Genomic DNA, 25,854 nt, shown 5'->3' with positions numbered 1-25,854 from the left:
CTCCTGTGTTCTCCCCCTCCTGTTCCTCGTTTGGTAATCAGTGTCTGTGTACTTAGTCTGTGCGTTTCCCTTCACTCCTCGTCCGGTCATTGTTTGTATTCTGTCTTGGTTTGTCTTTGGTTGCTCCTGCTCCTGCTCCCTGTTTGGTATGTTTTGGATTTTTTTTTGCATTTTTTTTTCCATGTTTGATTTGAACTTTGTATTTTGGTTTGCTACTTTGTCTCGTCCTTGGTTGCTACTTTGTCTTTGTCCCCGTTTGTCTGCCTTTGGTTTTTGTAATCAGCTCTTAAATAAAAGCTCGCCTTTTGTTCCCCTGATTTTGCCTCCTGTGTAACTGCGTTTGGGTCCTGACAAGTTCATGTTTTTCGCTTTCTAACATCTTATGGACCATTCATACATTCATTCATACAATGCAATTTGAATTTTAATTCTACATTTTAAGAATATTTGATTATTGGGATAATATTGCAAATCACAGTTTTGCAGTTTTTTGGGGTCCAACTATAGTGTAGGTTTTGAGGGTACAGTCACCTGGCCCTTCAGGTAAACAATACCCTAATTCCCTGTACAAACCCCTTGCTGTTCTCTTGAATGCACCCTGTGGTTGCTTCCAACTTCCTCCCATGTAAGGGAAGTCTTTTCATCAAGATAGTGAAAGAGAAACCTTAGTCTCTGTCTAGGGTCTTTCAGTGGCATCGCACCCGCCCCATACATGAAACCTCATTGGTAAAGATAGAGTGATTGACAGCTATGAAGCCAATCGCAGTGACCAAACCCACTAGTCCCAGCCACCCGAGAAAGTAAACAATTACATGCTAACATGGAGCTGCCCTCACCCGCTGCGGCAGACAGCGAACAGAGCAGAGGTATGAAACAGTTGTTTATCTAGTTAATAATATAGCATGAGGGAAACAGAAAGCTAGCTTTCAATCCATAAATGCACTAATTCAAGTTTATCGTAGTACATTCATATTCTTGCATTAATGCCATGGAGGTATTCATTTACGTAACTTAAAGCTGTTTGTTGGAGCCTAAAACCTTCTTTTCAGTGAAGAAAATTTACATCATCTCATCCCTGTTACTGCTCTCAGAAATGAAGACAATGAAATGCGATAAAATTATTAAAATCTTAAATAATCAGAGGAATGAAATAATATAGAGTACAGCAAAGGCTAGGGTGAAAGATTAGTTAAAACAGATTAGAGCAACAAAATACATGTAAAATGATAAATAAAAAGCAGATAAAAGAGCAACAAAAGAAAGGAATGTTTCCTAATTAAAATCAAGGCTGTAGAGGTTTGTTCTAAGTTAACATAAAATATTTCAACACTTCCATGTTCACTGAGTACATTGAGTTCTTTATGTAGGATGAGGAGGGGAAGTCCAGGAATCAGAACAAAGGAGAGCATGGAGAATATGAAGGAGAGAACAGAAGAGAAGATGGAGAGAACAGAAAAGGGAGGGAACAAAGTGTTCTTGCCAATTTCACTCACTCACACTTGTTGTTTAATAAAATATATAAATTAACTGCTTAATACCATGGTATGTCATTGCTTGTGAATATTTAATATCTTGGGTTAAAGAGCATTGGGCTATAATGAACATTCTGGATGCAATATTATTGTTACGGCCCTACTGACAGCTGGACCCTGAAGCAGAGACAGGCAGGAGTGGCAGGTGCGAAAAATGTTTATTTTAACAAAAAGCTCCACAAGTAAAAAACCAACAAGTGGCTGGTGAGACATGCAAGGAAAGTCAACCGCCAGAAGACGCTCAGGCAAGGGACAAACTCAGGAACTCAGGCACGAGGCAGCGAGGCACAAAGAACTGAAAAGGCACATGTAAAAGGTTAAAAGAAGAATTTAAAAAAACATGTCAATACAGATATTAAAAAGTCATAGAGACTGCAGTTCAATAACTGATCAAGGTATGATTCATGGTTAAAAAAAACAAAAAAATACAAGTGTTTATAATAATCATGTGGTTTAAAAATGGACACCCCTCTATTTTTATTTTATTTTATTGTGTCTCAAATAGTAATTAAATGCAGATGTCTTTATGCTCATTTTGTTGGCGCAATACTCAGGACAGGTCACTAGGTGGCGCATAGCGCTGGGGAGGAACTTGAAACCCTTTAGAGGCAAGTTCTGCAGAATAAATCCTGCAGTTGAGCTGAGCGCAAGCTAAGTTTTCTGCCTCTTTGTTCCAACATACAGGTGGGTTAATATTCCTCAAAACTATAAGCATGTACCCCAGTATAAGGGATAACTGTGTGGTGAATCATAAGTGAGAGCGTGTGATGTTGAGAGTTAGTCATTTTGCAGTAAAGTGTTGAAATAGAGATGTCAGCTATATACTGCCATGCTAGGCTAGCACCTGTTGCGAATGAGCTCGTTAACAATACGCAGAACAATTGAAGAGCCATGAGACATGTAAAAGGGGTCTGTTTTGTTGTTACTGAGTTAAAAGATGTGAGCGGTTGAATGAATATGTGATGTAAGAGACAGATGTAAGCACAGTGATGCGTGTTAGGATGTAACTGGAGTTATGCTGAAAGCTAAAGGTTGAAAGTTACTCACTGTCAGAATATCTTGTAGTTTTATGTGCAATTTGGAAAGAGTTAAGCTGTGAAAAACATGACAGTAACCAAGTGAGATATAATTGATTTTGTGTTGTTCAGTGTATATGGACATTCATTTTGTTTATTTCACAGTGCTGTTTTGAATGCATTAACGTGCTGTGGATAAATGTTTTCTGAAGATATTGCAATATCTGCTATACTTGAGAGTACTGCAATTCATCTGACGCAATACTAAGTATTTCTGGTCAATACCTCAGGAAGTCAGTTGTCTAATATGTCTTTTTGTTAAGCAGAGAATAAATCCTGCAGCTGAGCAGAATGCATGCTAAGTTTTCTGCCTCTTTGTTCCAACATACAGCATACAGAGCTGCAGGGTTTGGAACACACCTCTCCCTGGTACCCACCAGACCAGGGTGGCAACACACACAAGGAAGAAATGTGTCAGCACAGCGAGCAAAACCTAAGGCTGCAGCAAAAACTCACTAGGAGAACACGGTCAGCTCTACCGACAAGACGGAATTATCTGGCAGGGGAGGAGTGCCCAGGACAGCTGTATATATATAGAGGTGGTACTGATTGAATGGCTGCAGGTGTGCCTTGTCAGTCCCGTCGGCCAAGCCCTGCAGAGGGGGAGGAACAAAGAGGTGGGGGAAAACAGGCAGGGCAAAAACATCAAAACACAGAACCCTCACAGTTATTTGAATATCCTAGTGAAGAAAATGTAGAAATGATTTGCATTAGTTTTGGAGACTGAAACAGGGGCCAAAGGTGATTGCAGTGCTCATGTGCTACCCCTAAAACCCCCCCCACACACACACACACACACAAACACACACACATTTAAGATTGCTGCTCCACCCCTGGGTTCTTTTATTGTTTTATTGGAAATGTATTTTTGCTTAGGTAAACAGTTAATTGTATTTACTCTCAAAACCTTTTCACTTTTTTATTTTTTTATATTCTTTCATGATTGTGTTTAAAAAGAAGTCTGACAAAGGACACAGTAACAACAAAACAGAACTTTCATCAACAATAAAACAGATAAAACACAACAGTTTGCCAGAAGTCTCACACCATTCTTAATAGGGTGAAAAATAATGTTGTTAACTATGTTTTGACAGAAAAAAGCGCAGTTAAAATGTGAAAGTATAACAAGAAAACAGACTGTAACTTTGTAGTGCCAATTTACTGTGCTTTGAAGTGAAATCCGACAGATGTACATTTTTTGGAGCCAATGCAGATAGTGATATGAGGGAGTGATAAATTCCAGTACCAGCAAATCTAAAAATGTTTTTAAAAAATTGGGTGGTGATTAAACATTTATGTAATAATATCTAAAGCAGGCAGGATATTTTATAGTTTAATAATAAACATTATTGTCCAAATTGACATGACTAGGAAGTTAATTCTAAATTATCCCAGGCAGGTTGATCTTTTTCTGTAAAAGCAAACGTTTTCTCAGCTCAGATTGGATAACATATAGCATATCTATACAGATATATATTTTGATAGGCCAATATTGGACGGTAACATCAGCCAACCGATATATAAATAGGCTCGACTATAAAGCATCAAAGACATGAGGAGAGCTGCACAGGTGGACGATAATACAATATGAGCAACTACCTTTCAGAGGTGTGGACTTGAGTCATTGTGACATGGACTCAAGTCAGCTTGAGTCACAGATTTGATGACTTACACCTTAAGTTGGCAAAAAATACATTACTTGACTTGGACTTAGAATAAAAGACTTGTGACTTGATTTGACTGGACGCAAGACTTGTTTATGTTCATTTTATGTTTACATGGAGTGTATGTGTATGTCTTCTGTTATGGGCTGAAGGCATACACTACCAGTATAAAGTTTGGATACACCTTCTCATTTAATTTTTTTTTTTTCTTTCAAAACTACGAATGAACACATATGGAATTTTGTAGTAAACAAAAAAGTGAAATAACTCTAAATATGTTTCATATTTTAGAATCTTCAAAGTAGCCACCCTTTGCTTTGTTGACAGCGCTGCAAACCCTTGGCCTTCTCTCACTGAGCGCCATAATGTAGTCACCTGAAATTGTTTTCACTTCACAGGTGTGCCTTTTCAGGGTTCATTTGTGGAATTTCTTGCCTTCTTAATGGGGTTGGGACCATCAGTTGTGTTGTGCAGAAGTCACAGATGACAGCCTTATTTGACAACGGTTAGAATTCATATTATGGCAAGAACCAGTCAGCTAAGTAAAGAAAAACGACATTCCGTCATTACTTTGGAGCTCCTCTTTGACCTTGTTGTATAATGGTAGAGGTACACGTCGTGGCAGTGACAATGCGTAGGGCTTGGTGTCCTCCTTCAGCTTAATTCTGTACTACCCTTTTAAGCAGCCCAATCCTGTGAAGACCTTGGGGTATTGTCTGTCTCCAGCTCTCTTACACTGTTGCACTAGATGCAGTAGCTTCAGGTCTGAGATTGCTGGCAAACCAAGCAGAGGAGTAGCTAGCTTTTGTACCACATACACCAGTTGTGTCATTGTTCTGTCCTTATATTCCATGACTCCATTGAACTGACCAGTTACAGACTCGTAATCTGGAATTTGGGCAGACCCAAAGTGACCCAAAGTTCATGACCATAGGTGAGGGTAGGAATGTGGATTGACCGGTAAATCGAGAGCTTCGCCTTTCGACTCAGTTCTCTCCTCACCACGACAGACCGATACAACGACCGCATTACTGCAGCCACTGCACCGATCCACCTGTCAATCTCACGCTCTATCCTTCCCTCACTCATGAACAAGACCCCAAGATACTTAAACTCCTCCACCTGAGGCAGTAGCTCTCCCCCAACCCGGAGGGGACAAGCCACCTTTTTCCAGTCGAGAACCATGGCCTTGCACTTGGAGGTGCTGATTCTCATCCCAGCCGCTTCACACTCGGCTGCAAACTGTCCCAGGACATGCTGTAGGTCCTGGCTTGAAGGAACCAATAAGACCACATCATCTGCGAAAAGCAGAGATGAAATCCTGTGGCTCCCAAACCAGACCCCCTCCGGCCCGTGGCTGTGCCTAGAAATTCTGTCCATAAAAATAATGAACAGAACCAGTGACAAAGGGCAGCCCTGCTGGAGTCCAACATGCACCGGGAACCGCTCTGACTTACTGCCGGCAATGTGAACCAAGCTCCTACTCCGGTCGTACAGGGACCGTACAGCTCTTAACAGAGGGCCTCCGACCCTGTACTCCCGGAGCACCTCCCACAGAGTGCCACGAGGGACACGGTCGAATGCTTTCTCCAAGTCCACAAAACACATGTGGACTGGTTGGGCAAACTCCCATGAACCCTCGAGCACCCTGCAGAGGGTATGGAGCTGGTCCAGTGTTCTGCGGCCCAGACGAAAACTGCATTGTTCCTCCTGAATCCGAGGTTCGACTATCGGCCAAATTCTCCTCTCCAGTACCCTGGAATAGACTTTCCCAGGGAGGCTGAGGAGTTTTTGAATAGGGGGACCACCACACCGATCTGCCAGTCCAGAGGCACTGTCCCCGACTGCCATGCAATGTTGCAGAGACATGTCAACCAAGACAGCCCCACAACATCCAGAGACTTGAGGTACTCAGGGCAGATCTCATCCACCCTCGGTGCTTTGCCACTGAGGAGCTTCCCGACTACCTCAGTGACTTCAGCTTGGATGATGAATGAGTCAACCTCTGAGTCCTCAGCCTCTGCTTCCTCTATGGAAGACATGTGAGTGGGATTGAGGAGATCCTCGAAATATTCTTTCCACCGCCGGCAATGTCCCCAGTTGAGGTCAACAGCTCCCCACCGCCACTGTAAACAGTGTTGGTGAAGGACTGCTTCCCCCTCCTGAGGTGCCGGATGGTTTGCCAGAATTTCCTCGAGGCCGACCGAAAGTTCTCCTCCATGGCCTTCCTGAACTTTTCCCAGACCCGAGTTTCCGCTTCCGCTACTGCCCGTGCTGCCACTCGCTTGGCCTGCCGGTACCCGTCAGCTGCCTCAGGAGTCCCCCGGGTCAACCAGGCTCGATAGGACTCCTTCTTCAGGTTGACAGCATCCCTTACTTCCAGAGTCCACCACTGGGTTCGGGGATTGACACTACGACAGGCACCGGAGACCTTACGGCCACAGCTCCGGACGGCCGCGCGAACAGTAGAAGTGGCGAACATGGTCCATTCGAACTCAATGTCCCCAGCCTCCCTCGGGATCAGGTCTAAGCTCTCCTGGAGGTGGGAGTTACAAACCTCCCTGATAGAGGGTTCTGCCAGACGTTCCCAGCAGACTCTCACAATACGTTTGGGTCTGCCAGGTCTGTCCAGCTTCCTCCCCTGCCTTTGGATCCAACTCACCACCAGGTGGTGATCAGTTGACAGCTCAGCCCCTCTCTTCACCCGAGTGTCCAAGACATACGGCCGGAGGTCAGATGACACGACCACAAAGTCGATCATTGACCGCCGGCCTAGGGTGTCCTGGTGCCACGTGCACATATGGACACCCTTATGCTTGAACATGGTGTTTGTTATGGACAAACTGTGACTAGCATAGAAGTCCAGTAACAAAACACCACTCTGGTTCAGATCGGGGAGGCTGTTCCTCCCAATCACACCCCTTCAGCTAACACTGTCGCTGCCCACATGAGTGCTTAAGTTCCCCAGTAGAACGACGGAGTCCCCGGTTGGAGCACTCTCCAGTACCCCTCCCAGGCACTGCAAGAACGCCGGGTACTCTACTCTGCTGTTCGGCCCATAAGCCGAAACAGCAGTGAGAGACCTTTCCCCGACCCGAAGGCGCAGGGAAACAACCCTCTTGTTCACTGGGGTAAACTCCAACACATGGCGGCTGAGCTGAGGAGCTATAAGCAAGCCCACACCAGCTCGCCACCTCTCACCGCGGGCAACTCCAGAATAGATGAGAGTCCAGCCTCTCTCAAGGAGAGGCCAGACTGTACGGGAGGCGAGCCCGACTATCTCTAGCCAGTACCGCTCAACCTCTCGCACCAGCTCAGGCTCTTTCCCCTCAGTGAGGTGACATTCCGTGTCCCTATGGCTAGAGTCATCGTCCGCGGATTGGGTCGCCGGGGCCCCCGCCCACGACCACCACCCAAATCACACCGCACTGACCCCAGCCAATTTAATTTAATTCCGTTTCACTCAGCAGTGCAGTAATCTGATTTATGTACCACACGAGTCGCTATATCACAGTCATGGTTACACTCTACAGTCTACAGTCACAAACCTTTACATCTGTCTGCATTGTTTTGTAGTGAAATGTTTTATTCAGATGTTCAAAAACTTTCATGGTTTGAAAGAAAACAAATCTACCTGCATTTTTTAAATTTTATTATTTGTTTGCAAACATTCAAATGAAGCAATGCCTTCTGAGAATTTCAAGATTGAATCAAGTGGACCATGTCTGCATGGTTGCTGGAAGTTGGACATTGGAAGTTGGAAGCTGAATGAGATTAAGCTAGCAAAAAAAAATAATCAATGCATCAAGTGACACAAGGGGGGAATTGAGAAAAAGAGAGAGAAATCTAATAAAGCACTGTTGGCTGAAGGTTAAAAATGCTGCAAGCAGACTGATTTGGTCCAGTTAGCACTAGCGCTTATACTGCTAGCACTAATGTTAGCAACACAGCTGATCCAGCACAACAGGGAGAAAGACAAAACAGTGAGGAATATGAGCAAGCGCAGGAAGAAAATGAACACTTACTTGTGGTATTTCCATACAGCAGATATTCTCGGGCTCTGTAGGCACTTGTTCAGAATTGCCACAGGAACACCTGTTTTTAAGCAGAATTTATATTATTCATTGGAAACTACATAGCCAATCAATCACGTTGCGTTGTTTCTTTTGTAATATTTATAGTTTATAAACTGTTGGAACCAGTTCAAATACAATAGTGCTGGTACAGAGGTGACGGGAGGCAACTGTGACTTATTGAAAACTAGTAGTTGTTGGAAATTGCTAGCTAATTACAGGCCGTCATTGCAAATAAGAGCAGGTTCTCAACTGACTTACCTGGCCACATAAAGGTAAATAATAACATGGGGTTACGCTTTTCTCTTGTAACGGCAATTGCTAAATTGCATCCGCGTTACTGCAACTGAAGAGCAATAAACGCCAGTCGAGGTTTGGCTAAGCTTTGTTATGTAAACACTCGAGGCAGGAGAAGGGGGTTGTGATCTGTAACAGCGCGGGGCAGACGGCTACTAAGCCCGTAAAACTTTCGTTTGTCTATGCAGTAACAAGTAACAAGTAATGTCGAGGTAAAAAAAAAAAAGTAAACTACTAACCACTGAGAGACATCCATGTTCATTCTTGGCTGCTGAACTCCTTCTGGAGCCTCTTGTTGTTCTGGGTCGGACTCTGGCTCAAACATTGGTTGCACCGCAGTTTGTTGTCCAGTGGCCATTTCTTCCGGTAACTCAGCCATTGCCATGTTCACACAATGCCGCCCTCACGTCTTCTGCAGGCAGGGAGAGGTGGGCGGCGCAAATACATCTTTTGGCGGTGCACGTTGTAGCTCATTAGCATTTAAAGGGGGAGGCACTGAAACCGCCCACCTGGAGCAGGGCTGTGAAACTGGTGTTTCAAGAACCTTGCTGTGCTCAATCCTTAAGCTTTTCGACCAAAGCATGTTACTAACATTCCATTTTTCCATTTGATTAATACAAAGATAAGACAAAACATGTTTAAATGAACATATTGTCACACATTTTTTTTTCCAAACAAGCAAACATTCTTTCAGCACCACTAACCTGGTGCATGTAGATGAGGAAGCACCATCCTCTGCCTGTCTCTCAGTCTGAATTGTGCTTCTGCCTACTCTCATCTGTCCTTTCTTCCTGCTCTGTTCCATCACTTTCATTGCAGACCGCTTCGCCTAACTCCTCTGGATCCCTCTCTACTTCCAGCTGCCTCTCTTCATTTCCTGTCTCTGTCTGTGCCCCACCTGGATCATCTAGTCCACTATCACTGCGGCTTATATTGTGGCACTGATGGACGAAATGGGACATAATGTCCCCTTCTCTCTTCATTTTGATAATTGAAGAGCAAAAATGATGGGACAGTCAAGCAACAGGACAACACTGATTTTAATATTTAATCAATACTGTTGCTGCCGGCTTGCTTGAATTAATATTATTCTTCAAAAATCATATTTTGGACGGCCGTGGTGGCCGGGTCTCGGGGCACCACGGCCGGCAGGGAAAATTCGCTCCGTGAAAATTAGGGAGCTGAAATCATTTCAATCCGGTAACATTAACATCGACGAGGGCTAAACATTCAGGGAAAAAACCTTAAATCACTATGGCTAGGTATGAGAGTGAAATCGTTTTAGATGACCGCATTGGAAATATTTGAATTAACGTGAAACATTAATAAAACGTATCGGCTGCTGCTGAACAAGTTCACATGTCAGCAACAACATTTTCAGACCAGATCAAAATCTTGTCTTGTGTTTTGTAATACACAAATAAAATAGTTCTACTCACCTTCAGTTCAGTTGTTTGGATGATAAATGTTTGATCAAAATGTTTTGATTTTCGCGCTCTTTCCCTTTCTTCTTTCTTCACTCGCTATAGTCCGGTCGGCTCTCTCAAGGCGGTGCACCGCTCTAAGTGGTCCGACTGGAAACCTACTGAGACACTTTAGTTCCGCCATTCACGTCTGTACAAAATCATTGCAAGACATCTGTCATTTTGTTATTGATGCAGACTCCTTCATCGGGGGGGCCACAGGGGGGTCCGGACTCAGCATTACGGGGGCACTGGCCCCTGCTGGCCCCCCCCCAGAGCCGCCACTGATCCATGGTCTAACACACCGAGTAAGACCCCCCTCGAGAGATCAAGTTTGCCGACCGCTAGCTTAATGCCTGCCACTAGCTCAGAAAAGACTGCACGATAACAATACACTGCGGTCTCTGCCTCCACCAAGAAACTGCCATCAAAAAGCCACTCATAGTCACAAATTATGAGAATTATGAGAACAGCTCCAAACTTTAGCAACTGTATCAAGGTATCGAGGTATCAAACATCTGCTAGCTTTGTCAGATTTCTGTTAATTACTGAGTGCTGTAGAGTTCCACAGCTCAGTGATGAAAATGTCTGATTATTACTCCATGGAAATGCAATCAAAGCTTTATAACAGTTATTATTGAGAGCTGACAGGGAAAAGAATGGAATTGAGCATTTCTAACTGTACTTGGTAATCAACTCGTCAGGGCTTGAGGAGGCTGGAGGAGAGTGACATTGACTTGACATAACCTGTTCAGTGTTTCCCACAACCAGACTCTTATAGACTCTCCAAATTTACCAAAAGTCTGACAGTAAAACAAGTCATTTCGGTGGGGTTGTGAGGCTTTTGCTACCTTTTTTACAGATGCGTCTTTCACCTCTTCGAAGAGGAAGTTACCATCAGCCCAACTGCGTTAAAGAGTTCTCCACCTCTTTTTCATTGGTTTTACTGATGGACTAAAAACCACACCACCATCCACTGTATCAGAGTAGCATCATGCTATTCAGTGACAAGGTGTGCTGTCTTGAGTGAGTGAGAACGGGATGCGTTGCTCCAAAAACAGAAAATCATTAAAGCTGCAAGTAGCGTTGAATGGGCCCTTGCAGTCCACGCACCTTGGGGCATGCTGCCGTCAGGGCTTCTACACGCAACGCCTTGCGATGAAGAAGCTGTTGCTTTATAATTTGGTGGCCTGCTCCCGCTAATATTAAATAATGTATGCTGAAGTCAGAAAAGGTGCATGTACTGCTGCATGATTACCTGGACAAAGACTGAGTTGATGGTCCACTTCTCGAGCTGGCTGAAGAAAATGTCCACACGAGGCATAATGCAATGAAATAGTTTAAGGAAGAAGCTCAAAGTATCATCATACAGTAGCCGCACAAACCCTCAAGCTTCCCGCACAGTGGTAGGCTAAAACTCCCCTGATGAATTCAAGACACTGGATGATGTCACATTCGTGCTCAAACACAGTGTTCACAGCACAGAGATGGAAGTTCCATCTTACTGTGCTTGCTCTTGGGAATCTGTGTGCCACCACTCTATCAAGCACACTGGTTCTCTTGGGAGATCTTGAAAAAAAATCCAGAGAATCCAGCCAGATCAGAGAAGAACTGATTAACTAATGGGGTGTGTTGCATGATGAAAGCTCAAAAATGTAAGAGGGCTGAAAGAGCTTTAAAAGGTGAACAGTTTCGAAAAAAATGTCATGGTAATCAACAAAATATTTATATATTGAGTAACAGGAGGCATTGGTGAAATCTGTGATGTCATGTTTTATTTCTGGAGAGTGAAAAACGACGGCAGCAGAGCGAGAGACAAAACAAGTACTGTCTGCTCTCCTCCAGAAACCTAGGCTCAAACTTAACATTGCGCCTTACGAGGGAGCTGCTGGAGTGCTTGTCGCTCTAGGACTTCTACAGCCAAAAGTGTAAGTCCTACATCTGAAATAGGACCATCAGCTGAAAGCCAACAAGATGTCCTACATTTCTTTGTATATAGTGTCTATGTGAAGTAAAAGATGTGGGATCCAAATCAAGCTGAAGAGAATTTTTTCTCCAGTTCTTCCAGCTGCTCTACACTGTAGCGATGATGTCACACCCTCTAGCTCACGCAATACACACCCACTACAAAATCAGAAGAAAAAAAACTAAAACTAAAACTGTGATGATTTGGAAACCGTAAAAGATGTTTAAAAACTGAATACATGCCCAACAGTTCAAGGTCTTCTGACTCTATAAACAGTGGAATGGTGTCTCTAGCTCAAAGTATGTAGCCCAAAAAGAGATTGAAAATCAATGAGCTTTGAAGAGGATTTGAAGATTTTCCCATTTACTTTCCATTCACACTAATTAGACTGTGACTAGAGCGCCACCTATTGGCCTATTTGCACCAAATTTTACACAAAGCCTCATCAGTCCAGGGAACACAATTCTGAACATTTATGTGATAATTACACAGTATTTTGTAAAGATATGCAAGATTTTCTGTTTTCAACACAATGTGCAGGAATTTGTTGTTGTATGTTTTGTGCGTTTTATGGACTATCAAAATTCTTTTGATAATTTTTTTGTCAGGAGGGTCCACACATGCTACATCCAAAGTTTGGTGCAAATTGGTCAAATCGTCTAGGAGGAGTTCGAAAAAGTAGGTTTTTCATTTGTCGTGATTTTGCAAATGGAAAGTTTTTGCGAAAGTGGGCGTGGCCTACACTACACAATTTAGCTGAATTGACGGAACATGTAGATATAAGGTTTAACAATGTGTGACACATTATGTGTGAGGTATGGGCCAAAAACGCTTTTACGTGGAAAATAGCGCCACCTGCTGGTCAAGTTTGGTGTGTGAGTCACAGGGGCTAGTCTATACCATCCCTATGAATTTCATTTCCATAAGTGTTATGGTGCAGGGGCTCATGGGGAAGTAGTATCCTGAGTTTCATGTCATTAGACTTGACCACTGCGGAAATATCCAACACTTCCTGTTTTGAACCAACTCTGCAGGAAGTTGTTATTTAATAACTTAAAAACTAAATTTTCTATTACAAGTCTTTTGATAACTTTTTGTCAGGAGGGTCCACAGATGCTGTGTGCCAAGTTTCGTGCAAATCGGTGAAATCGCCTGGGAGGAGTTTGAAAAAGTAGGTTTTAGACATTTTGCGACATAACGAAAAAAAAATGGTAGGCGGAAATGGGCGTGGCCTATACCGCAAGGTATAAGGTTTTTGAGTGTGTGACAAAGTATATGGGAGTTATTAGCCAAAACACACTTTCCTTAATAACAGCACCACCTAGTGGTGGAAATTCAGGACGACAATAGATTATAACATTTTTCGTCAGGTGTGATTTATATTCCAAGTTTGGTGTTTGGTGAGTTTTGGGGTATGTTCAGGCAGTGAAAAATGCAATCATTTTGTCCGAAGGAAAAAAAAAACAATAGGGTCCTTGCAGGTTCCCTGCTCGGGCCCTAAATATGTGGTTGCCAATGTTATTTTGACGGACAGCCACAAATACATTTGTGTGGGAAACACTGCTGTTACTTGACTAACTAACTAAATGACTTGGGATTTACTTAAGACTTGGACCAAATGACTTGAGTCATATGTCTGCAACAAGTTGTCATATGATCCCCTGGTAATCTGCCAAGGCTGATTAATTTCAACATTTGAAAATGACTGATGTTCAACACGGAAGTTACACAATGATACATGAGACAGTCATTTGTTGAAGTATGGTTGAAAGCTTCCAAAAGCTTTTAAGTTTATTTTTTAGCTTAAAGGATTTTTAATGTTTTACAAATTATGTGAGCCAGGCCTGTCTTTGCGTGTTCTCCCCATCCTTGCTTTAGTTATCCCAAAACATGAATATGTAGTTTTACCTGGTCCCCATGCCCATTGCTTCCTAAGGATAGGTTAAATACAGACTACCAGTTGTAAATTAGAAAGAAAATAAAGATTCTTCTTCTTAATTGAAAACCCTTGAATAATTAATGATCCAAGCTGAGTGGCCTTCATGGACAGGCTGTGAATGTCTCATTTTTTATGTGTTGAAATACTTGATGTTTCTTACATCTCAACTTCTGGCTTAACGTGTAATGTGCAATTAATTTTTAACATCATAATATGTGGCCTATTTCTTTGACACAACTGTTGCTGTTCTCTTGAACGCACCCTTTGGCTGCTTCAGACTTCCTGTCATGTAGGTGGAGTCCCTTCATCTAGAAAGTGTTCAACGAAAAACTGTCGACCACAAACTAGACCTGCATCTTCCTGTTACTGGTAAGCTTCTTTTACTTCATCTTCATCTTTATCCAGGGTTTAATGTTTTTGGTAAGGTAAGTAGTTAATAGTTTTTAACCCTTTCAACCCTCTTCACTTATAATTTTATTGTTTTTACATGAATGTGTTTAAAAAGAAGTCTGACAAAGGACACAATAAACTGTACTTGCTAAGATAACATTTTGTACAGTCATTCATTTCATAGTCACATAAAGTCCAAAAAGTCAGACTACTATAATTTAAAAAAATGTCTCCATAGTCATACCACTGGTTTGTGACAATCTTGCAATTCATATTGAGCCAAAAGAGGAAGACAAGCTTCTTGTTTTCTGAGAGGAAGTTGACTGACAGACACATAATGTGTGAAAACAAACCAACCTTTCAATTTGGTTGGAATGCAGAACAGTTGAATTACTTCAGGTTAATTCAATTTACATACATAGATCCATACTTATGTATATACATACGTGTGTGTGTGTGTGTGTGTGTGTGTGTGTGTGTGTGTGTGTGTGTGTGTGTCATTTAATTAACAAGCATAACTCATGTTTAACTATATCACAAGCAGGATTATCTGTGCTAGTGTTTGTATAGGTTGAATCAAAATATATAAGATATCTAAATTGTCTGACATGTTTTATTCATATAGTCACATGTATTAGTGAAGCACTCAAACTGCATTTGAGTTGAATTTAATTGAATAAAAATGATTTCAGCTGAAAAATCCCCCTCTATTTAGGAAGTTTACCTGTTTCCATTCTAAGTGAAAGACCTGCATGCAAAACTTTATTTCTAAGCAGAAATATAAAAATATTATCAGACAAATGTATGCAAATGGGTAAACAGCAGAATGTCTCATTTCAAAGTGTAGCCTTTTGTCAGTTTAGGGTGTAGTGGTAGTAGTTCATTATTCATTTTGCTCATAAATATATCTTTTGGAATTCATGTGGAAGAATTTATTTGTACATTGTAAGTTACATAGTTTCATATTAATGTGTGTTTTCATTTAGTGCAGCACTGTAGCTCCATTCTGTGTGCAATGGTTTCTGACAGACAAAATGTATCATTCATATTCATAGTCAAGAGAGCTTTATTATGGATATTGTCTCCAGATTCTTTCTTATTGTTCCCCTATTCATTGCTGGACAAAGTAACTGAACTAAATGACTTAAATCTCTGGTAATTTCTAAGGCCACACTCAATAGGATTAAGGTTATTGGACTACATTTTTGGACTGTAAGGGATACTATTACAGTCCATACTTCACAATAATCCACCAAATCTAATTTAAAAATGTGTAATTGGGCTAGTGTTATTCAGTGAATCTTGCTTGTCATTTTGACCAAAAGAAGTAGCAGTTGAACCTTACAAAAACTTTTTTACCCCGAGTCAAAAAGAGGAAATGATGATAGAACACTTCCTTGTTAGTTTTTAGATACCGTAAACGAAAGAGACTTCCTTTTATGGTAGTGAATAACGTTCACCGAAACAGCAACATCAGGCCCTGTGTCTATGAAACCTTGTATGCATATAAAATATATACACTTGATGGATTTCATATCCACAGAGCCACCATTATTCACAAATGTAGTCGTCTGATTGCATGATGCTCCAAGGTCCTTTTGACATTTTAACATCAAATGATCTTTAATTGCCATAGTAATCCTAAGGTTTTTGCTTGTTTTATCAAACCATTGTATTTATTGTCAGTGTGCACCAATTTTAATTAACACATTAGGGTTAGGGTTAACTATGACATTTTCTAGTCATAGTTATGCTGGTTAGCGTTTTGTTATGGTACAACCATGCTATTTATACCTATAAGCAGGGTTGGAATTTCGTAATTTTAAGGGCATGGCCATTTGGGCTTCACGTTTCAACATTTTTTTTAGGGGCACCAAGGCCACATGACAGGGCACATCGAGTGAAATTCAATGGTTTTACCTTTCAGATTGATACCATAACATCCTAATTTATAATAAGACATGGATTATGTATTAAAACATGTTTTGATACCAATATCAAGTTATTATGTTTTATTAGAAAACTGTTTTTTTAAAAGTAGGGTTAGGGTTAGGTTAGGTGATTTTGGTGACACTACACTGAATATTTAATGAAGTTGAATTGAATATTTCTCATAGTATTTGTTTTCGGTGTTGCACTTTGTAAACGGTCCCTGCGCCCTTGTCTCACAGATGGTTGATGATAGAGACCAGTGTTAATTTCTAGCCTGGAGGACCGCTCGTTTTGATGAAAATACAGTTGTAGCCCGTTGTCTACTTTACTACGGTAGGGAAGAGTCGTCGTTTGAGTTTTAACAATGTTTCACTTATGAGTTATTGATCCAGGAAGTTCGAATCTGTGAATATATTTCCAACTTTACCAAACAAAATCCCACTACATACGTCAGTTACGTATCATATCAAAACCGGCTTAGCTCGCTTGCTGTGCTGTTAAGTGTCATTCTTTCATTTTGAGATGCTGCTGAGAGGCTTTCACATGAGATCATCGATGGGATGATGAGACTCCACCTGCACAAACTGCAAACTCACTGATTTTCTATTCTGGATTAGAGACTACTGTGCACTTGGTAGGCTGAAAGCCCACTACGCTGCACTGGCGCTTTTTACGTGAAACATGGACCAGGCCAGGGGCACAAAGGCCATGATGATTTTTTTTTTTTTTTCATGGGGCATCAAGGCGGAAGTGTGGGGCCACCATGAAATTCCCACCCTGCCTATAAGTACTCTGCAGTGGCGGTTCATTCAGACAAAGGGCTTAAAACAGTATTTACAATTTCAACAATCTTGATTGGGTAGTAAACTGCTGAGACAATGTATTTCCACCTTTCCCTTCAGTACAAAATCATTGCAGGAAATCTATCAATGTATTATTGATGCAGACTCCCTGTCGGGGGGGTCCACAGGGGAGTCCAGACTCAGAGTTATGGGGGCACTGGCCCCTGTTGCCACCCCTAGTCCAAATCTATCTAAGTAACAATCACTTTCTTAGTCAAGACTAGAAAAGTTATGGAAGTAACTTGTGCATGAAAAGACAAGATTTTCACACATTGTGTCTACCCCCAAAGTCAGGGCTTTACAAGGACATGGAGTAGAAAGCCATTGGCAAAAAGTGACAGAAAAAGTAGCCAGCTAGGCACATTCTAATGCTACTATTCCATCATTTACACTGACCTTAATTTTCCTTGCCCAATTGTTTGGAAAAAGCAAAACATATACAAAACAACATCTGCTCCTGATGAGAACTTTTGTGATTACCATTCATTAGACCTAATTTGTTATTTTTGTCATATATTAAAACCTTGACATGACATTATGGTTAATTAATTGTTTAACTAGAAACAGTAATGCTCTCTTTTTGAACAAAAATAGAGAAGATCATTTTAATCCCCTGTCTTAATTAGGATGAGGGTTAGGATTAGTTAGGATTATGTATGAATTACTTTTGAATAAAATAATTTAGGAAACAAACCGATGTCAGTTGTGACATTAAATACCTGAGCATGTCAGTTACTTGACTCAAATCATGTGAATCCACTAAATAAACACTTTTAAACATCTGCAGGCCTTGACACAAAGCTTGAAGGGGCAAATATACTCTGCTTGGGAAAGTGAAATGCCTCATGCATGAGTATGGAGGACTAACACTGCCAAAATAAAAAAAATGAGTTCAAAGATCAATTTATGTTAATTTGAATAATCAATTAATTCATTAATCCATGTATGCTTACACTATGTTTCAATTAAAAGTTTGGTGCATTTTATGGCATATTAAATTATTTATTGAGCCTTACATATTTTACTCTAGTTCACGTCCTCAGAACTGTGTCACCAAGTATATGCATGTGGCATTTCACTTGAGCAGACACACGGTTTATTTGCCCAGCATTAGTGTCTAGCCCATTGACAAAATAGCAGGCAGAGCCACCATGATATCACCAATAAGATAAGAGCCAGAATGAAGCTTCAAAGCAGCATCCCAACATCTGCACTTCATCGCACTTGCAGACTCACAGACTTTGCATGTGTGTTCACACAGTGGCCCTCAAGCAGACTTTCTGCAGACTTCAGGGAGTCTGCTTGGGTGGCAGACTTGGCTGGATTTCACTGATTTTGATACCTATAATTTGTTGCAATAAGGATGTGACATTGTAGAACTTATTATGAATGTGTAAAACAATTCATTTATTTTAACATAACTTGAGTTGTGTAGGCTAGAGATATAATTCAACAACATCATAATACAGAAATGTTTAGTATAGACTGTAGAGATAATCAAAATGCAACGCAGGTATTGCGGTGCATTGTAATTAGAGCAGTGGCATCGGAATAAACTTTTACGGTTCATTCCGACTAGATCCAGTGGTGCCACAAAACGCTGCAGGCTTGTATGGCAGGTTGGCAGTGTTACTAGATGGTGCGACTTGTTGGAAACCACCGGTGATCAGACAGCCAAAAGGCAAACCTGCTGTGTTGCTCTGCTTTGAGCGTGTTGGTTCTGTTGGTGATTGTTTGTCCTCATCAACAGATTTTATAAGTTAGCACATGTTTGTTAAGCTAGGGCATGTGATCTCATGATTTTTGTGCGTTTTTTTTTTTTTTTGGAGCCCACTGCAACCAGTAATGCCCCAGTTGTAAGTGACTATCAAACTGAATAGGAAAACCTGCATTTTCGCTGCACTGTCAGATCTGAATCCAGCCTGGATTGTGCTGAGTGGAGCTAAGGTAGAGCAGGTAAACCGTTTTAGGTTTCTTGGAATTACCATCACTGAGAAGCTATCTTGGTCAGACGCTGTTTTTCAGGCAGAAATGTGATGAAGAGTCAGGAGGATAGACAGGATGACACAGAGGCTTTTTCACATATAACTGTGATATTTTTGTCCTCATGTAGCGTCACCACCAGTTACCACATTAGTGTTGTTTGGTCACGTAATGTGTCATCATTTCTCTTTTACTTGATGAGTGAAGGATAAGATCGACACGCCCCCACTCCGCGCCTCCGCAACAGCTGGAGATGGCAAAAACTGCAAAAATATCAAGCCATTTCTCCATGCCCATCACCAAAACCCTTATCTGATGTATATTTTCCCCACTTCTGCAATTGTAACAAGTTTTGGTTTTTTTTTTGAGAAAGTTTGAGCCCTCAAAAAAGATTTACTTTGGCATAGAAAGTCTAATAATAAATTGTATTACTATCGAGCCATTGCGCTAGTAGGCAGGCTTTGAGGTACTTTACAAACTCCTGTAAGATGGGTACAGTGCATTTACACTGAACAAACATATCCTTTAGTGAGAGTTTTGATTTATGGACAATAGAGATAGTGGACTCTCTTGCATTCAGCATGCCAACTGCAAACTCCCTCAAAACTTCTAACATGCAGGATTGTGTTGTTTGATAAAACTGTGCCTTTGAGAGTAGCCTTTTATAGCAATAATTAGTGCCTCAGGAATGCTGATATTCCACACAGATGGATTGATAATTTTGGCAGAAGGGAAGTAAGCCTACTCTGCTTACTAACATAGATTTAAACAAACTTTTGCTCAAACTTTGAGAGAAATTAGTTTTTGTGTGCAAGTTTCAGATCTTTTAGTTCAAATTGTGAAATGTACTTCCTGTACAGTCTTTGCAAGGGTTTTCTTCTATCCATGTGAACAGAAGCCTTATGGATTGTAAGTGTAGCCCCAGTTAGTTCGAAAATGTGCCACATTTGCAGCCAGGTAAAGGCTACAATCTGCCGTCTTGTCTATGTGAATGGGAGGTGTAATATTCCTTCTTTTCAAAAAAGCTGCTACTGGGGTAGGCTTAAATGTGACGTGACATGAAACACGAAGTTGGGCGTGAACAGCGACGTACATCATATGCGTTGGAAGAATATTATTATTCCCATGATACCAGTGTCAGTCACGGGCTGTGTTCCAATTCAGGGTCTGCATCCTTCGGAGGCTGCATTGATGTGCAAGTACATCACAGCGCCGTACGAAGGTCTCGCATTTAAATGTAAGTATTGAGTTTCTACTGGGTTTTTACTCAATTGAACATCCAACACCGGATATGTTAAACTTCAAGGGACATTAACAACTCAAAATATCAGTTAGAATACGTGACATTGGTAATGCTCAGCTTGATGCCTTTGGAAGTAAAGCCTTAAAAGCTTCACTTCAAACGTTAGATATTCAGAAGTTGACTTATATCTTATAACTTATTGTGACTGTGGAGATGTTGTAGACTATTTTCACGTCATGTACCAAGACGAACAGATTTAGATCAGGCTGTGATCCCTGCTTTATTTGCAGACTATAAAACTGTAAAGTCTAGTTAAATCTTTGAATAAAGAGCAAAGTTTAGGATTATCCTCATGATGATTACATTTTTTTGTATTAGAACCGTTTTTTCTGTTGACATAACACAAAATGTCTTTTACATTTCATTTTGTTTTAGGGCGCAAAAAGAGAGCTTCATCACCTTTTCTCTGCTTACCTTTTCTCTTGCTTCTCTCTGTGTTCAGAACAGTTCTGGAAACAATGGGCCTGCAGGGGAAGGTCCAGCCCCAGAAGGCCAGAAACAAGTGGGACCGTTTAAAGAACAAGTACAAAGTATGTGCAGGTTTGAATGATGATGTGGAAACTAAATTATATTTTTTTTACCCATGCAAGTTAATACATAATTTGCTGAAAATTGCTGACCTGATTGGTTTCCACTGTCTTAGGATTGCTAATATCCAGGGACAGGAGAGGGCCAGCAGGAAGCCCAGCGCTGCTACTTGGCCTTGGTTTGTCCTCATGGGGACATGAGGTGTTAGGACAGAGGCATTCCACCGCCCCGCTGTCCTAACTGCCTCCATCCCTGAGGACACACCAGGGCCAAATGACCAGGAGGAGGAAGATGACGATAATGAGGAGGAGGAGAGCCAGCTAGGGCTGTGGAGAAGGAGAAGGAGGGAGGATGAAGAAGTATACGAGGCTTCAGAGAGGACGGAGAGGCTCCTCTCTGCTCCAGAGGACAATCCTTACATTATTTCTGGTGTTATTCAGTTGATTTATGAGTTATTTTTAAATTATTTGTGAATAATTGTTCATTTTATATAATTCATGAAATAAAATATTGCTCTATTATTAAGTTGTCTATTCCATTTAGTATTTACAACTTAAGCACAATTCAGTTTCAAAGCACTTTTTATTATTTTTTCACAAAATGAGTATTAAAACAACAGTGGTACATTGAGAATGTATGTCACAATCATAACAACATGAAGACATCCCCACTGTTGGGCAGGTGAAAGTATAGATGGTACAATTAAATAACCTGTTATCCTACACAAGTTACAGAGAAAGAGGAGAGAAAAAAAAAATTACGTTATAAAAATAATTAACATTATAGATCATACATTATTTATAATTTATTAAATAATTAACACATTTACAACTATTCACAAAAGTGAATGAATAACTATTTCCAGATTATATATATATATATATATATATATATATATATATATATATATATATATATATATATATATATATATATATATATATATATATATATATATACACACACACATATTCATACATATATATATATACATATTCATACATATATATATATATACATATTCATACATATATATATATACATACATATACATACATATATACACATACATATACATACATATATATACACATACATATACATATATATATACACATACATATACATATATATATACACATACATATACATATATATATATATATATATATATATATATATATACAGCTAGAAACATAAACTGACGATGGTGTTGAGTCAGTGCGGTGGTGAGAGACATTATGAGCTCACAGTCCAGAATCAATGTCCTCATATCATAAGCTTCACCCATCATTCCACAGCCTCAGTGATATTAAATTAATGTTTAACTACAATCACACTCCCTACACATTAACCTCGCTACTAGTATAAATTGACACTGTTGGATTAAGTTATATTCAGAGAACAGAATTTACATGTATCAGCCTGCTGCATGTGTTGCTATTGTTATCCAATGTGCTAGCCTAAACTTTTATCTGTTAATATTCTCTAAATCTTCTAATCTAGATGGGGACAATTCACCAACATACTTAATTACTCATGTCAATTTAATTCTGATGCACCACTGATATGAAAATTACATCCTTTAAACGTTTTACTGTGAATAAGTGTTGCTCTGACCGCGTGCTCCATTGGAATTACATTGAGCAGCAGTTAGCTTGTGCTAACTTCCGGGAACTTTTAAGGGGCTCCATGCTCCACCATTGCTGTGAAAAAACTGAACCATTGCAGTGAACAGAGGTGACGCCACTCTATCTCTATAGGACTCTAAATTAATCTAGCTCAACGTACTCCTCAAACTAGCCTAAAGTGGATGGCTCAAGGCACAGCACCAGCATCAACAGCAGCAACACAAACCAAAACAGTGTATAGCCCCATGATACCAGTGTCAGTTTCAAAACAATAAGCAGACAACAAAGACAGCTACAGAGACAGAGGAGACGCTGAATCTCCTGGATCTCTGCGGCTGTCCAGTTGCTCATCTTGATGTCCGTGGATGAAGTGATGGACTGACTGCTGTGATCAGCTGTTTCCTGGTTTTAAAATTCCCCGGCTGTGGGTCGCACGACAGTGCAGGTCATCGACACCTCCGCCCATCTTGCACAATTGCGACTTGTGTTTGTCCCCTGTATATGTTGTCCTAAAATGATGGAAATCTAAGGATCAGCTGTTTAACTAATTACAGGGTAGAATAAGATAAGAAACCATTTGATTTGTTTTCATCGGTATATTAAGCATTTATGTTTTAAGGGATTGTTGCTTCATACTAACAGTCTGGATTATGCTGTACCCTATGTAAATGTAATGATTTTAATTCTCAATTTAATGCTGCTCTAAAAAGCCTGTATTTGGTTTTTTTGTCATCAGGACATGGATCTGTGTTTACCACTTCTGCTTTTGCTGATGGGTACAAATGGTGAGTCTTAAAACATTAATATTGCTTTATTTGTTTGTATTTTTTTTATCCTTTGTTATCATAAGATGCACTTTGACAAAATGGTGTTGCATACATTTGGTACATGCATTGTGTAGCGAGGGGCTCAGGCCATGTCCACACATGCCAAAATGATCTTTCTTCCCCCTACAAGAGGGTCCCCATCTTCCTTGGCATCATTTCAAGAACATTTGCATCCAAACCGATCCACTGTAAATGACTCAACATGCTGTAGTTCATATTCCAGACCTATAGGTAGCGCTTGAAATTCACCAAAAACAGAGAAGAAGAGATGGCACATGCACATAAAGCTTGCACACTGTAAACAGACAGTAAACAGAGAAACCAAACACAACAAGAAGAAGATGAAAATGGCTAGTACAAGGAAACCAGAGGCGTTTGTGTGGACCGATAATGAGGCTGAACTGCTGTTGCGACTCATGCTTGACTACAAGGCGAGTAAGTTGCAAGAAGCATGAACACAAGCCGTAGTCGGCCATTGATGTTGTTGTTGTTGTTATGAGACGTCGCAGGGTTCAGAGGTCAGAAGCGAGAGGTCAAGGGGTGGGGCAATGGCGTCATCAATACGCAAAGTATGCAGATTTGCCATCCACACGAGAACACAATGGAAGCATTTTTGGATTTTTCCACCCTGAGACCCGGTTTCAAAGTAGTGCGTTTACAGGCACTGTGTTTACAGGCCCTCAATGGTAACATAAGTTAAGACAAAGTAGTCATTCCATTTCATTTCGATAAAGCTGGTTAATTTCATGTCATTTAATTGGGTCTGAAATAGTTATTTATAGTTAGGGGGCCAAGCCCGAGGGGCTGAGGGAACGTGTATGCAAGCATACATATACTCGTATGTATACTACTTGGCACATACACTCTTCAGCTGGACCTGATCTAAAGTTATCAAAAGAATTTTGCTCGGTTGAAAAATGCACAAATTATTAACAAACAAATTTCTGTAGCTAGCTATAAAAATGTAAATGGTTTGATATCTCGGTCAAACTAAACGCTATTTATGCCAAATTAGAGATCCTTGGTTGCCATAACACTGGGAAGAGATGAGCCGAATTTGGCGAATTTTGGCCACTAAGGGGCGCTAAAAAGATGGGAAGTTTATATCTCTTGAACGGCGACACCAATTTTTATGAAATTTGGTCGGAATGATGTAGGGCCAATCCTGAGGCCATATCTTGAAGGTGGTCATGACTGGTCAATGTGGGCATGGCTTAGTACAACAAATATATCGGCACACATTCAGCATTTTTTGCAGCTTCCAGTGCATTTCCCATTACAGCGAATACCATGTCCACCATACCAGGTGTTGGCCTGTATCCTCACTTTTGCCCCGAGCACGTCGTCCTTTGGGGCCAACTTTACTTATTTAATAACTTAATTATAACTATTAATAAGAATTGTTTGAAATGTTAACCTCTCAGGATCTTACTAAGAGCAGGATTATGCAACACATCAATTGTTTTTACATAGAATGAGGCAAGATATATCTAAAGGATAGAATGAAAAGATGAACAACCATAAACATCAGAACCCCCAAAAATCTATATTATCATATAGCATGACAATATATTAAACATTATCCATGCAAGGTGTGTTTTCAGGGCAGAAAAAATAGTGTTCAAGCTCTGACAGAAATGTAGTAACCCTGAAATTAAAAATGTTATGCCAGGTCTCCAGAGTGAACTACACTATTCCTCTCACAAAAAGCTTACAAAACAGCCCACCATCAGCCAGTTGATAGGATGTCACAGTGGGCAGTGCCATCAATCAATGCGAAGGAAGCAAGCTGGATTAAATGAGGCAGAGGTGATCTCTCCTACGGTCACAAAGATTGACGACTCTGTGTGCATTTACTGCTGTGGTCGACTAGTAAGTTCTGTGCTTTTAATATTGTTTTTCTTTCCAGGCTTGTGTCAACAAGAGGAAGTTTGCTCAAAGTCTGTGATCAACTCTTGTCGGGACTGTATGAGATCTGGGCCATACTGCGTGTGGTGCAAACAGCTGGTGAGAGGTTAAGTTTATGTAACACCCTCAAACTGTCCCTGCTCAGGTGCATGTATACAAACAGTGGAATGCATCAACATAAAACCATTGCTCAACTTTTTGGAGACAGCTATAATATTAGCAACCTGCTGAACAAAAACCCTGTGGTTATTCAGCAGGTTGCTTAGGTAATTAATTACATTAAACAGTATGAGACAATGGCCCCTAGGCACAGACATGAAAACAGCCCACTGTTGAGTCCCATGGGACCAGGAAATGGGCCAGATTGGTCCTGGTACTTGGTCCAACACTACTAAATAGTAGTTTTCTGTGGGCTGGAGTTAAGAAATAGGCTCAAAGATGATAACTGGAGAGATGCAGTCTGGTACAAAGAGTTCATTGGGTTCTAGGTTCTCAAGGTT

The 25,854-nt window shown here is 40.7% G+C and overlaps 1 protein-coding gene across 2 annotated transcripts in view; it reads left to right on the top strand.

Annotated features, from left to right (window-relative positions):
- Window positions 1–832: 832 nt before the first annotated feature.
- itgb2 (integrin, beta 2) overlaps window positions 833–25,854 on the top strand; it is a 54,924-nt gene continuing 29,902 nt past the window's right edge. The window contains exons 1-4 of one of the 2 annotated variants that reach the window (XM_037109121.1): window positions 833–866; window positions 14,288–14,379; window positions 23,356–23,404; window positions 25,356–25,453. In XM_037109121.1, the coding sequence (XP_036965016.1) occupies window positions 23,359–23,404; window positions 25,356–25,453 (144 nt within the window). In that variant the 5' untranslated portion in view covers window positions 833–866; window positions 14,288–14,379; window positions 23,356–23,358. Of the gene's footprint in view, window positions 867–2,902; window positions 3,226–14,287; window positions 14,380–23,355; window positions 23,405–25,355; window positions 25,454–25,854 lie in introns of those variants that run through there. The other variant, XM_037109120.1, reaches the window with a different exon arrangement.

This window comes from Acanthopagrus latus, chromosome 9 (assembly GCF_904848185.1).
Source record: "Acanthopagrus latus isolate v.2019 chromosome 9, fAcaLat1.1, whole genome shotgun sequence".
Taxonomy (NCBI): domain Eukaryota; kingdom Metazoa; phylum Chordata; class Actinopteri; order Spariformes; family Sparidae; genus Acanthopagrus; species Acanthopagrus latus.
The sequence above is the reverse complement of the archived record's forward strand: the minus strand, read 5'-3'. Positions and strand labels throughout refer to the sequence as shown.